The sequence below is a fragment of the Nipponia nippon genome, unplaced genomic scaffold (genome assembly GCF_047370975.1).
Source record: "Nipponia nippon isolate SJK-2023a ecotype South Korea unplaced genomic scaffold, ASM4737097v1 scaffold_17, whole genome shotgun sequence".
NCBI lineage: Eukaryota > Metazoa > Chordata > Aves > Pelecaniformes > Threskiornithidae > Nipponia > Nipponia nippon.
The window spans coordinates 5,934,162-5,946,841 of record NW_028262333.1 but is presented as its reverse complement, the minus strand read 5'-3'; the positions used below and the strand labels follow the sequence as shown (position 1 = coordinate 5,946,841).

At 50.2% G+C, this 12,680-nt stretch overlaps 1 protein-coding gene across 1 annotated transcript in view; it reads right to left on the bottom strand.

The window, feature by feature from the left end:
• Positions 1-12,680, bottom strand: part of FAT2 (FAT atypical cadherin 2) — a 47,492-nt gene that overhangs the window by 2,138 nt on the left and 32,674 nt on the right. The window contains 7 exon segments of the mRNA XM_087754200.1: positions 329-815; positions 1,966-1,975; positions 2,836-3,016; positions 5,550-5,991; positions 9,327-9,472; positions 10,259-11,066; positions 12,399-12,596. Coding sequence (XP_087610326.1) covers positions 329-815; positions 1,966-1,975; positions 2,836-3,016; positions 5,550-5,991; positions 9,327-9,472; positions 10,259-11,066; positions 12,399-12,596 — 2,272 coding nt within the window.

Genomic DNA, 12,680 nt, shown 5'->3' with positions numbered 1-12,680 from the left:
CAGGTTCTTAATTTTTTCCCCTTAGCTTCATTATTCTCTTTTATAGGGTCTTTTGATCCAGGATGTGTGGGAATCCAGGCTATGCATTAATGGTTTCCCTGCTGATTGTATACGAGACTGAGAAGGCTAAAGCTGTAAACTGGGGTGTACTGGTGAGCAGGGAGGGAAGAGCCAATAAAGGACCTGTAGCAGGGCTTGAGCAGCATTTGCCTGTATTTTTTGCTTGGCTTTAACCAACACTGTTGGGCCCTCAAGTTTGCAAACCTTTGACCCACTTCACAGGGGGAAGAGGGATGTGTAAGAGCAAGAAAAAGCTGTGGCTACTGACCCATCTCCTCCCTGGCCCAGGTGCACTTGATGAAGGACTCATTGTCGGAGTTGGAGGGGGGTGCAGCGGGGGGCAGGTTGGGTGCCACACTGCACACAATGGTGCCCCGGTGCTTTGGGGTGTTGGCCGAGTTGAAGGTGATGAACTCGGGGGTGTTGGTGGGTTTGCGCTGCTCTGGAGTGGCCCGGTCCAGGTTGTTGTGTGCTGCATCACTGAGGATGTTGAGCTCAATGGGTGGCACGGCTTGGGTGCCCACACCCACGCTTTTGGAGAACTCGCTCTTGGAGAGCAGATCAGGGTCCTCCCGGGCCACGGGCTTGTGTGCCTTGGCCCGGTGACAGTAGCGCTTGCGGATGATCACAAAGGCCACAGCCAGGATGGCTGCCCCCAGCAAGCCGGCTACGATCTCTGCGATCTCCTCGGGGCCCACTGGCCACTGCGTGGGCACAATGGCGGGGGTGATGATGGGCTGTGTGCAGTAGTCCCCCTGGTAATCCGATGGGCAGATGCAGTGGATGGAGCCCTGGTTGCTCACGCAGCGCCCTGCGTTTCGGCATGGGTTGTCTTGGCACTCCTCAGCCAGCTTCTCGCACCTGTAGTGGGGACAGGATGGAGACAACCACCATTAGCCTGGGGATGCAGCTAAAACTGTATAATCCTGTTGAGGGCTCTGACTTACACTGGCCAAGGATGCTTCATCCTGGTCTGCTCTCCCTCTCTTGCTAGACTTGTGCTACCTGCCTCTCCTGGCAGAGGACCATGATCCTTGAGTCTAAAATGACGCTTTTCAGGAGACCATGTTTTACAGGATGGTCCTAATTTTCAGTCATATGCAACAAATTAAAATGGGGGGCTTCCTGCCTTAGAGGAGTATTTGGAGTTTCTAGAGCTAACACTGCATACAGAGATGCTCCCATCCTGTCAAATTAGGGAGCCCAGGGTCACTCTGAGATGTGTTAACCTCTTATGAAGTCTCATATGTCCTCCAGGCTCTGTGGGGTCTCAGGGTGATCTGTGGATGTCTGCAGGTTGCAGCAAACATTTGGGGAACATCTAGCCTGAGAAGTGGTGAATGGGCATCCTTGTTGGAGAGGTGTTTTTGGCATTTTATGGAGCATCTGCAGAACTGAGACTGAATTTCTGATTCTCTGTCCTGCTCCACACGACCTAAGCATTCCCCGACAGTACAGGGGACCTCTCCTTCCAACAGTAATGATCTCCCTGTGCTAGGGGGAATATGCAATGCTTTGTTGGCTTTCCCTCCTTATTTTTTCTTGTTACTAAAGAAACTCTGTGAGGTTTGGGCTCCTCTTGTTTCTTAGTGTTTTAGGATGTGTGAGCTGGTGTGTGCAACATGCACCCCTAGGCTCCAGCTGGATGACCAGTGATTTCAGATATTACACTGCCACCTAATGCTCAGCTACACATTTTTATTCCAAGAGTTGCACGAATAATTTCTGCCTTTGCATTGATTCAAAGGACCAGTGCTCATCCTGGCTAAATGACTAAGGCAGAAGGATGACCTGGACGTGATGATGCTGTTTGAGCTGTGCTGGGCATCTCTCACCAGGCTGGGCTGCAGGCAGGGCAGGGGGCTTGGAGGGGGTGCGTGGCTGCAGCGGGTAACGCTGAGCAGCAGAGCAGCCTCTGGGCTTGGGTTAATTCTCTGGCTGGAGGTATTTGGCAAGTGTGCACTGACATTTCATGTATGGGAAATGTATCCAAGCTGTAACACTGATGGTGAGAACTTCAAAGTGATATGAACCGTAGGGTTCAGGGCCAAAGCCAAACGCCCCTCATGATAACGTAGGCTATTTGACAGAAGAGGGGGAATGGCATCCTACACCTGCTTTTCAGCGTAGCCCACTGTCCTGAGCTGAGCTTTAAATTAGATGAATCATGGCTGTGACCTGGGAGAGAAATTCCCCTTGGATGAGCCCTGCAGAGCTGGTCCTGGGCAGAAACAGCCCCTGTAGCACCCAGGGTGGGTGTCCCAGCTAGTGAGGGAGGGGGCAGCTCGCAGCTGCACCAGCCAGCCTCAGGGCACCCTCCTGCCACCCAGCGCAGTGCCTGCCCGCACCCTGCTGCCAGGCAGCCCTGGCCGCAAGGAGGATGCCACCATTGCAGCCGAGCTCTGCACACACCGCGGGAAGGAGCAGCTTGTGGGGAGAGACCCTCCCCTCACAAGGAGAGGCTTTGAACCTGCACCAAGCATAACATCTGCAGGCATTCAAAGCACCTGTGAGGAGTGGAGGTTTTGGGTTTGTTTTTTTTTTTTTTTTTTTTTTTTTCCTCCTGCTCAGAGGAGAAGGGCACAGAGGGGCAATGACCACATGATGGCAGAGCTACTTATGCCCTGGTCTGCTCAGCTCTGCCTTGGGACAGTTCCCTGCTGCAATGCTCAGGTACCTGCAATTTGCACTTAAACCCCGGGTGTCTGGTGAGCTCCAGAAATGTGCGATGCTTGTTGACAGAGATTGTGTTTTCAGCCCACCATGGGAGATCACCTGGCCCAAAGCTTGCCCAGATCTTACCTTTCGCCCAGGTACCAGTCAGGGCAGTGGCAGGAGTAGCCAGTGGCGGAGAGGGTGCAGGTTCCCCCGTGCAGGCAGGGCTTGGACTCGCAGGGACTGTCTCCTAGCTCACAGCGCTCACCAGAAAACAGCCCGGGGCAGATGCAGGTGTAACCTGGAGAGGGTGAGAGTGCCATGACTATCCACATGGAAGAATCAGCCAGAACAGGGAAGAGCAGTACCTGGTGCTGATGGCACCCACAGAGTTCTCAGTCTGGCTACCTAAGCATAGGGACCTGCTGCTGCAGGAGGTGCTGTTGGGCACCCAGGCCGTCCATGGAGGGCTGGTGGGTACAGTACAGGACCTGAAGCAGTTGCTAGGGGCTGTCTGACCGCTTTGGGGCAATGCCATGGCACTAGAGAGCTATTTAAACAACAAGGCAAGCCTACCCTCTCCTGACGCAGACTCTCTCCTGACACAGACCCTTTCCTGCCAGGGATGTATTCAGGGCACAGCTTTATTGCATGGAGAAGCAGAGGGATAAATTCAGGCTAAAGGAAGGGGAGCCTGGCTGGCTGATTCACAGTTTCTGACTCTGCTAAATGCAATCCTCTGTAGATTATTGTTCTCTGAAGTCTTTGGTCCTGTGAATTCTCGTGGTATGAAGGGCTTGTTTCGACACGTCAGGTTTCTCTTGCCTACAGGAGGTGTCTGGTCGCAGCCAGAGAGAAACCCGAGGACTCAGAGGGGGCTGCTGCTGTTTGTGTTTTTGGCTGCTGTTTAGTGTAGCCCTAAGCATGGGAATGTCCCTGGCTGTGCTGAGCTCCTGCTAGTCACTTGGCTGGTGGTGACGTGCGGGAAGTTCGGAGCTTCCACCTTGCAGCATGCTTGAAAAGTCTTTGCTACTCATCCACAAACTAAACATCCCTGCTTTAGAGCACAAACTGAACAAATGCAGACCTGTTTCCACATGTGTGTTAGTGGTGGTACAACAAGGATGTGCTGACACTCGTGCAGCAGGTGCTGGACGTTGCCTGTAGGGCTACGTGTGCCCAAACACACGTGTTCCTGGATGCGGGGGTTCACATGCGTTTGCACCTGTGGTCCTGAGCGCTGTGGTTGATGTGGTGGCTGGTCTGGTTTTGACCCTTTCCGCACAGATGCGTTCTCACGCGGCCACGTGGCTTACGCGGGCTCGCTTGCACAGACATGTCATTGCCTGTTCATGTAGCCCCACGCCTGAGATCCCCGGCAGAGTTTTGCATAAACACGCGCTGCATGCCCGTGGTCTCCAGGACCAAGCCCGCAATGCTCAAGGAAGCCAAGCACCCAGGATAACCTCACAAACTAAACATCCCTTGAGCAACCCCTTCCCTGCAGTTGTGTCCTGTGTGTTTCTGCCTGAGGCCATGTCCCACAGGCTCTTTCCTGGGTAGCTGGGACATTTGCAGAAGTTGACCACCTTGGAAGGAAACTATGGGAAGGGCACTGGAAGATTATTAGATTATTAGTAAGGGAGTGATTTTCCTCCTTCCTCCTCCCATTGCATGCTCTCTGCAAAGCAAGCATGTGATGCCTTGACTTAGAGCAGAGATGAGTTTTCACTTCGTGGGCTTTGAGCCCCTTCCAGCCCAGCCAGAGGGGTTTTCTGTGCAGAGGATCTCAAGAATAAGGCTGAGGCGTGAGTGCCAGCCAGGCTAACTGTTCGGTTTAGATGCATCTTGTGTCAAACAAGTTCACCTGAACCAGGCAGCTGCTGAGTCGACAGGGCTGGGAATCTTGTTCCCAGAGGCTGTGGGCAGGGCAGGAGGCGGTGTGCTCCCTCCTCCATCCTCACTTGCTCACCGGGCAGGGTGTGGGCTTTGGCAATGGCCCCAAAGAGCACAGAGCTGTGGGAGGAGCTCCTGCCCCACGCAGCAGCTTGGAAAGCACCCCTCTGTCCTAAGAAAGGGCCAAAGTGCAGACAGTATCTGCCTCGATAGACAGGGCGGTATGGGGCGCAGCCCCACTGTGCTGGAAGCTGGGACGTGGGTGTCGGGCAGTGACACAAGGGTGGACATGGCTGGGAGCGGTTCCTCCCCCTGAGGCCACTGCAAGCTAGCCCTGTCCCTGTGATACAGCTCGCTGGTGGGAGACCCTCTGGTGGAAAGAACAGGGCAGTGGTGAGACTGTCTTGGGAAAAGCCTAGTACCAAACCTCTGTTGAGCATATGCACCCCACGTTAGCCTGAGACTCTTGGATTTGAGCTTACGGTTTTCCCACATCCCTTCCCGTAGCCCCGGGGAGTCACTGAGTTCAGTGGGAATAGACCAAGATCTTGGCTGGTTTCTGCCCAGATACCATCGCTGCGTGATCCCATCTTGCCCGATTCCAGCCTTGCTAATGGCTCCTTAAGCAAAGAGAATGCAGAGGGGTGGGTGGAATTTCTATTTGCATTTGAGTTTTTGGCAACGCTGTGCTCTCCTAGGTCATGAACACTCCTTAGAAGCACCCTCCTGCCCTCTGGCCATGGTCGGCTGATGAGAGCCAGGATGATGATCTCATACCCCCCAGCTGCTGCTGCACTGAGTCAGCTGTCACTTGAGGTCCCCCAGGACAGGGCACCTCTGATCCTCCTCTGGAGTAGCCCCTCACATAGGGATGAATGAAGATGTTGCATCTTTCCCTCCCCTCACTGCTTATTGCTCTGTGTGGGATATTCACGTACCTCCTCCATGAGTTTCAGAGCACATCCCGTTGTTGAGGCATGGGTTGCTGCTGCAGGCACCGGTGGGGGAGCAACACTGCTTTATTCCCACCTCCTCCATGACTTCCTTTGATTGCCCTTTCCCGGGCAGGAGAATGACTTCTCTGCCGTTGATTGCAACCACATCCAGGCAGCCCCTGAACCCCCGTGTGACCCTCTGGGACTGGAGCGGCTGCCGGAGGCCCCCAAAAAGCAAGTCTCGTCTGCCCTGGGAGATGCTACAGGTTGCTGGCAGCTGGAGAGAGGCGTTTCCCAGTCCATCGATGAGCAGGCGGATAGATGTGTTCTTCACCTCCAGGAAGACTGAGTGCCACTCACCATTGCTCACAAAACGTGAGGAGGAGAGGTTCCCGGTGTAGTTTCCCCGGCAGCTGTACCCAAGTTGAGGTACTCCATTAACCAGCTGCAAAACACATCCCAGAAGTCATGGTTAGCTGTGATACAGGTGGCTGCTGTTCGTGGAGGCTTTCAGTACTTCTGCTGCTTGTTCACCTCTCTCCCTGACTAAGCATTGAGAGTCAAGATGAACCCCAACTTTCAGACTCCAGGAATTACCAGCTAGGCAAATGCAGCCCCTTTCACCTATATTAAGCTTTGCATGGATCAATTAAAGCCTGTTTAAGTGACTGCAACCTCCTTTATTTTGCAAAACACCGTCATTTATCGCACAACTTCACCCGTGGTCCTTCCCTGCAACCTTTGACCAGTGTGCAGGGAGGAAAGCTCATTTTTCCACATAACAGGGTGCAGAGCCATGTGTTCGTACTCCTGCAGCTGCTCAGCCCTTCTGCCTGCTTCCTGAGCCTAATCAGAGCCCTGGTATTCAGACCATCCATAACTCCATCACCAGTCACAGGTGGACTCTTGTTCTGAGCCACGTGGCATTTATTCTGTTCTCGCTGTCTGGTTAGTGGTGGGGAAGGTGCTGGAGCAGTTCCCCCGTTGGCATGGGTGAGGGTTCTGAAAGGACCTCGGCAAGGAGGAGCACTGGCAGCTTTCTTTGGAGGAGGCAAGGAGTTGGGGTCGGACAAAGGAATTACTGTTTTACCCAGCTCCTAACCAGCCTGCTGGAAAACCAGGCCAAAGCTGCTGATAGGTGTTGCAATCCAATCCTTGATCTCCAGCAGATGGGAGGGAGACAAGATATTTGAGCTTCTAAAAGTGAACCACACCAGTGTCTTCTGCATTAAACTGAGATGTCAGAAATTCCTATTTGTGGCCCAAGATTCATCTTTAAAACTCATACGGAGAAAGGAAAGGTTAGCTGTATTGTTTCAGGGTGAAGTCAGGGGTAAACCTCTCTTTCACCTTTTTCTCCCCAGTTCTTTGTTGATAAAACCTCTCTCTCATAGAAGCCAAGAGCCTATGGAGAAGGAGAAAAGAGATTGAAAGAAATGTTCATGGAAAACCTGCAGAGCTTGCTGTATAACCTCAAGCAATTCATCCCAGGCAAAAGAGATCTCCATGGGGGGCATTAGAGACAGCGGGGGGTGGTGATGCTTGGAAGAGGCTAGAAGAGGAGGAGTGATTATGGGCTACACTGAACTCTAAAGGAACCTACATATGATATCACGGGGCTACTCTGGAGGGGCCAAAAGCAGAGCAGGACAACAGTTAACTCTTAGAGAAGTCCACAGTATAAACAAACCCCAGTGGGAGGAGAGAGTAACTGCTGATGGAAGGAAGAATTAGATGCAGCTGGCACATGCCGTGGAAGGGCCTCAGGGCAACATGTGTGTAAATCTCTTTGCACAATTGGCAAGCACACCAGAGAACTTTGTCACTTCACTTTATCTGGAGGAACATGATTTCACTTCAAACGTGTCTGTAGATTGGGTTTATCAATTTCTGGGGCTGGGACACAGCTGAGAATGCAATTCCCTGGAGCAAGAACTGACAGACTGCCAAGTCTTTTGCAGCTTGCCTGGTTTGCCATCCTCTTGCTGCACCCAGTTTCTGAACATCAGGAGAGCTTAGTGATTGGAAGGGCAATGATATGCATGCCCTTGGGAGAACTCACTCTCTTCGCCAAATCTACAAACCATCGGTTGATTCTTTCAAAGCTTTGGCTCATACCTAGAGTACTGCAGTCCACAAAGCTTATAATCTTGAGGGATTCCTTCAGTTTTTTCAGGCCAGATGGTCTAGAAAAAGTTTGATCCCTGAGATACTGTTAATAAAGTAAGTCAGGGAAGAAATGATTCACAGGTAACTTTATGGTGGAGGCTTTATGAAAGTTTCCTATTGAAAAGCTTGTGGAGACATTTGGGTACAGGAGTTCACGGGTGCACTGAACTTGATCAATAATGAGTCTTTTCTCCCTTGACTCTATGTGTTAGGCCTGGCTCAGTAGACCTTCCTGACATCTCATCCTTTCTGAGCACCATCCTGAGTGCTGGACTCCTGCTGAACTACTTGGTGACTCTCTTTCCCAGAGATGGGGCAGAAAGCTAGAGACCCTTCTTGAGAAGTTTTTTCTCATCAGCCCTTTACAATGCAGCTTAAAGTCACTCTCAGAGGTGAGTACAGGACACATGAATGACATTTCTCTGCTCTCGCTGTTAAGGAGCGACGGCTGTGGCAGCAGGAGCTTGCAATACATACTTTGGGCAGGTCTCTGGGCGTTGGCTGCTGTGCAGCTCCCTGTCTGTGTGGGTCTTTTATAACAGTGGAAAGAAAAGTATTTCAAAATAGGAAGATGGGGTTGTGAAACCATGAGAAGGCATGAGGGAATTTGGGGACAGGATGAACACTTCCAGGTAGGTTACAGTGTGTAGATCTAAATGTGATTAGTCTCAGGGACTACATAAGCTGGTAAGTACGTCCGATGATCTTGGTCTCCAGTTAGTCCGAATTCAATTGATGAGGAATATACAAAACCCCTATTCTTTAGTCATCTGCTGCTTTCCTTCTGTTGTCAAAGTGGAAGAGGGAGATGATCTTTGAATGCTGGGTTGATTCAGTGTGCAGCCAGAGAGAGGAGAGCAATCAGACTGAAATGTTCCTGGCTCTGCAGGTGTATTAAACAGTGAAACTGCCTGAATAAAATGGTTGGAAAGAGTGGAGGTTGAGAAATAGTATTTAAGACTCCTGTTTTGTCTGCTCTGTCCATTACCATAAAGGACCTTTAATTTGTGGTCCATTTGATTAGATGCATGTGCTGTGGTGTGGTAAAGGCTGGTGATACCATTCCCATTCTCAGAGCTCACCTGTGCTGTCCTCATCTCTACCCTGTTACCCTCTAGCCCAGGGTGGCTGCCTCCTCTGTGTTGGATTGAGCCATAACATGGTCTGGCAAATGGTTTGTGTGCTCAGTGGGAGTCTGATTCCACTCCTAAGGTCTGGGTGCAAGTTTGCCCTTTGCTACAGCGGAAGCAGACCAGTCTGGGGAAAACTCCACCTGGCAAATTCTTTACCCTGAGAGGTGTGATATAAGAGAGGGATGGAAAAGCAAGCAGTAAGGAAAAAAGATGATGTAGATCTATGATATGGGTGTATGCTGCCTTCACATCAGAGACTAGCACGTGCATTCACAGATGTAAAAAACCAATTCACTAGTTGTGGTTGCAGCAATTGCCAAACTGTGCTTGGCTCTCACTTGGTCTTCCCAAGTCTTATATTTTAGCTAGATGAATATTAAGGGTGCATATTATTGCATCTTCTTTCTGTGATTCCCTTCCCCAAAAGACTAAGTGTTTTTTATGCTGGAAAGAAATCCCTGTGCATTGCAGTATGTACCTCCAAAGTCGCGTGGTCAGTCCCATTAGCGTAGAAGATGACAGCGTGCAGCTGGTGCGTCTTCAGGCGAAAGTGCATGTGCCAGGAGCCGATCTGTGAGTGCTGGTACCAAATGTAGCTGTGGCCCCCAAATCTCACAGCCGTTCCTGGAAGGAGAATGAGTGTAAGGTCTTATCTTTGTCACATTTTGAGGCTTTGGACTGTATCCAACCTTGCCTCTTTTCCCAGCCTGATATCATAACTGTCCAGGACCAGTCCCATCTACAGCAACCCATGTACAGCTGCACTCTATCTTCCACAGCTCCCACTTGGAGCTCCTCGTATTTCTTCTATGTACTCAACTGTAAAACAATCCTACAATAGCAATCCTGTTATTTCTGTCCTATAGCACCTTTGAGGTGCCCTCAGCATGGTCTACAACACCCTTGAATTTCCACGTTCTTAATAAGTCTTTATGTTATTCTATGGTACCCCCCTACCATTCCTGCCCAAGTGATGCTAACCTCTACCCCTGCTCCCTCTCTTTATTTCTTGAAGTATTCTACAGTGAGTATAACAAATGTACTTTATTTGCCTTCCCTCAATTTTTCAGTTAGTCTGTGTTTTGCTGACTCTAGGATCAACACAGGAGCTCAAAGACTGAAATTCTGATCACTGAGCTTCATTACCTGCTAGGTATGAGTGACTTTTTCCAATGAGATGGATAGATGTTGCTGCTATTTAATGAAATGTTACAGGAGATTAATTAAAAAAAAAAAGACTAAGTGAAACTTTCAAGCTCTAAGAGTTTAGGTTTTGAAATTGCAGGCAGAATTGTTGGTCATTGGGACAACCTAATTCCATGGGAAGTCCAGGTGCTTTACAGTGTACTGAAGGAAAACACAATATGCCCGGGTTTATAGCGTGAGATGCTACCAGGAAGGATTGCTCACCGTTGCAAGAACAGATTTGCTCCAAGCTGTGCCGCGGGGTGAGGACGCTGAGTCGGGCAGTGCTGTAAGTAGACATCATGCCTGGATCCAGCTGAATGGTTTCCTTGCAGACACGGTGGGCGCAATCTGACCCATGACATGGCACATGAATTGCCTTCTTCAACCGGAGACCAACGAGTTGGTCCATCTCCCCAGCTGACACAGTGATCTTATTTGCGAGGACCCGAGGCTCATACAAGGAGCCGTGTGGCTCTCCAACAGCCAAAAGCAGGTCCACTCCATCAGAGGTAGCTGCAGGCTGTAAGCTGGCCATGTGGATATTTTGGCGCCGGGTGACAAGGATGTTTCCCAGAAATCTCTGTAAGTTGCGCCAATGGTCCCCCACAAACTCCTCAGGGGAGAGGTGGCGGAAGTGTAGCACCACCGCCTTGTCCAAGGCCTCCTGTGTGAAGCACCACACGTGGACATTGACGCTGGTGGTGGCTACAAATGTACCATCGCTGACTGTCACGTTCAGAAGGTAGTGGCCATGGGGAAGCTTATCCCCAGCAATGATCTTCCCATCTGCAGCCCCAACGGAGAAAAGCCCCTCCTGGGGCACTTCTGCCACCAAAGTGTACATCAGCGTGTCATGGGGGTCTCGGTCCGTGGCATGGATCTTGCCCAGAACGCCACCTCGGAAGGCTTCCTCGTTGGTGGTGATGAATATTTCCAGGGGAAGGGCTGAGGGGGCATACTGGCTCTGCTCAGTCACTTGGATATTTATAAATGCAGATGAGGACAGGGGAGGGATACCACTGTCAGAGACCTGTCAAGGAAAACAGAAGGATCCGTTATAGCCTCATGCTGACTTACTGTCACCTCACCTGACTGGATGGGCTGATAAGGTCTTGTGAAGGATACTAGAAAAATCTTCTTCACTGAAAGGGTAGTCAAGCATTGGAACAGGCTGCCCAGGGAAGTGGTTGGGTCTCCATCCCTGGAGGTATTTAAAAGACGGGTAGACGTGGTGCTCGAGGACATGGTTTAGTGGTGGACTTGGTAGTGATAGGTTAATGGTTGGACTCGATGATCTTAAGGGTCTTTTCCAACCTTAACGATTCTATCATTCTATGAAGGAGAGTGCCTTGCAGGTAGCAATGGATGGAAGCTGTCAGGCAGCGGGTTGGGAACGAAGAAGGAATGGGAAAAATTGGCAGCAGTGTTGGATTTCTGCCTGGAGCTGGCCCTGGGGAAACAGCAGCATGCCTTCCAGCATGGAGACTGATTGAGACCTTAGTGGTGACCCCCCTTAGCAGTGGGGTCGCGCTCATTTCTGTGCGCGCTCATCAGCAGCTGAGGCACACCTGAGTGGCTCTGATTTCCTGAGGATTAATCATCTTTAGAGATGCTGCTAATCTTTGGGGTTCCATGAGTAACTGAGTGTACAAAGATATAAAGCAGTTGTGCATGTCAACACATTTGCTCACCTTCCGGACTATTTAAGCCTGTGTCCCACCTCTGACAATGTCTGCCTAGCATGAGTCAAGGAATCTCAAAATAGAAAAATGCGAATAATCAGATTATAGGATAAATTTCTCCCTAATCTTAGGCAGTTAGTGGTTGAGGTTTATAATATAATAGTACCTAGCTTTCAGAACAACTACCATTACTAAAGTAGTATGTACTTTACCTGTTATTATCCTTTTGTTTGTAATAGACTATCCTTACTGATAACACTGAAAAATAATTAATTCACTCTGCAACAATAGAAATCCTCTTTGAAGAGGAACTGAAACCACTTCTTAAATGACAAGAATAATTGGAGAAAGTTTGTAGGATCAGATTCAGGTCTCACTTTAAACTGGAAGTCACTAGAATTATGCTGGGAAAAGCATCTGCCTAAGGAAACTGCTGACAGTATTTCTCCTGATCATATTATCTGATTTTATCGATGCAGAAGCTGGCTCCCAGCTTCTTGTGGGCAGGCTGTGTGGAGAAATGAGCTCTGGAGCTGGCTCCAAGTTGTGTTATTTGTGCCTGAATGGGGTTTCTCCAAAGCCAGAGATGTTTCCATCCAGCTGTGCCATCCTACTCTTATCTTGTTACTACTAAATTTGGCTGGGGAAGTCAGATACCAGGACAGTAAGGCAGGCTCTACCTGGACTTGTAATAGGTACTGTTCTTTCGTTCTTCTGTTCAGGACAGATGATGTCACCAGCAGACCATTTTGGGTGACATCAAAAGCCTTCCCGTCGTTGCCCTGGGTGATCTGGAATGAATATGGCGGTCCATTTTCTGGGGAGTCTCTGTCGCTCATAATCAGCTCCAGGACACTTGTACCCACGGGAGCGTTCTCCTGAAATGGGGAAAGATGCTAATGGAGGAAGGCAAGCAAAGAGAAAAGGCCCAGGGGAACCACACTGCCCCTAGAGCTGCTGGA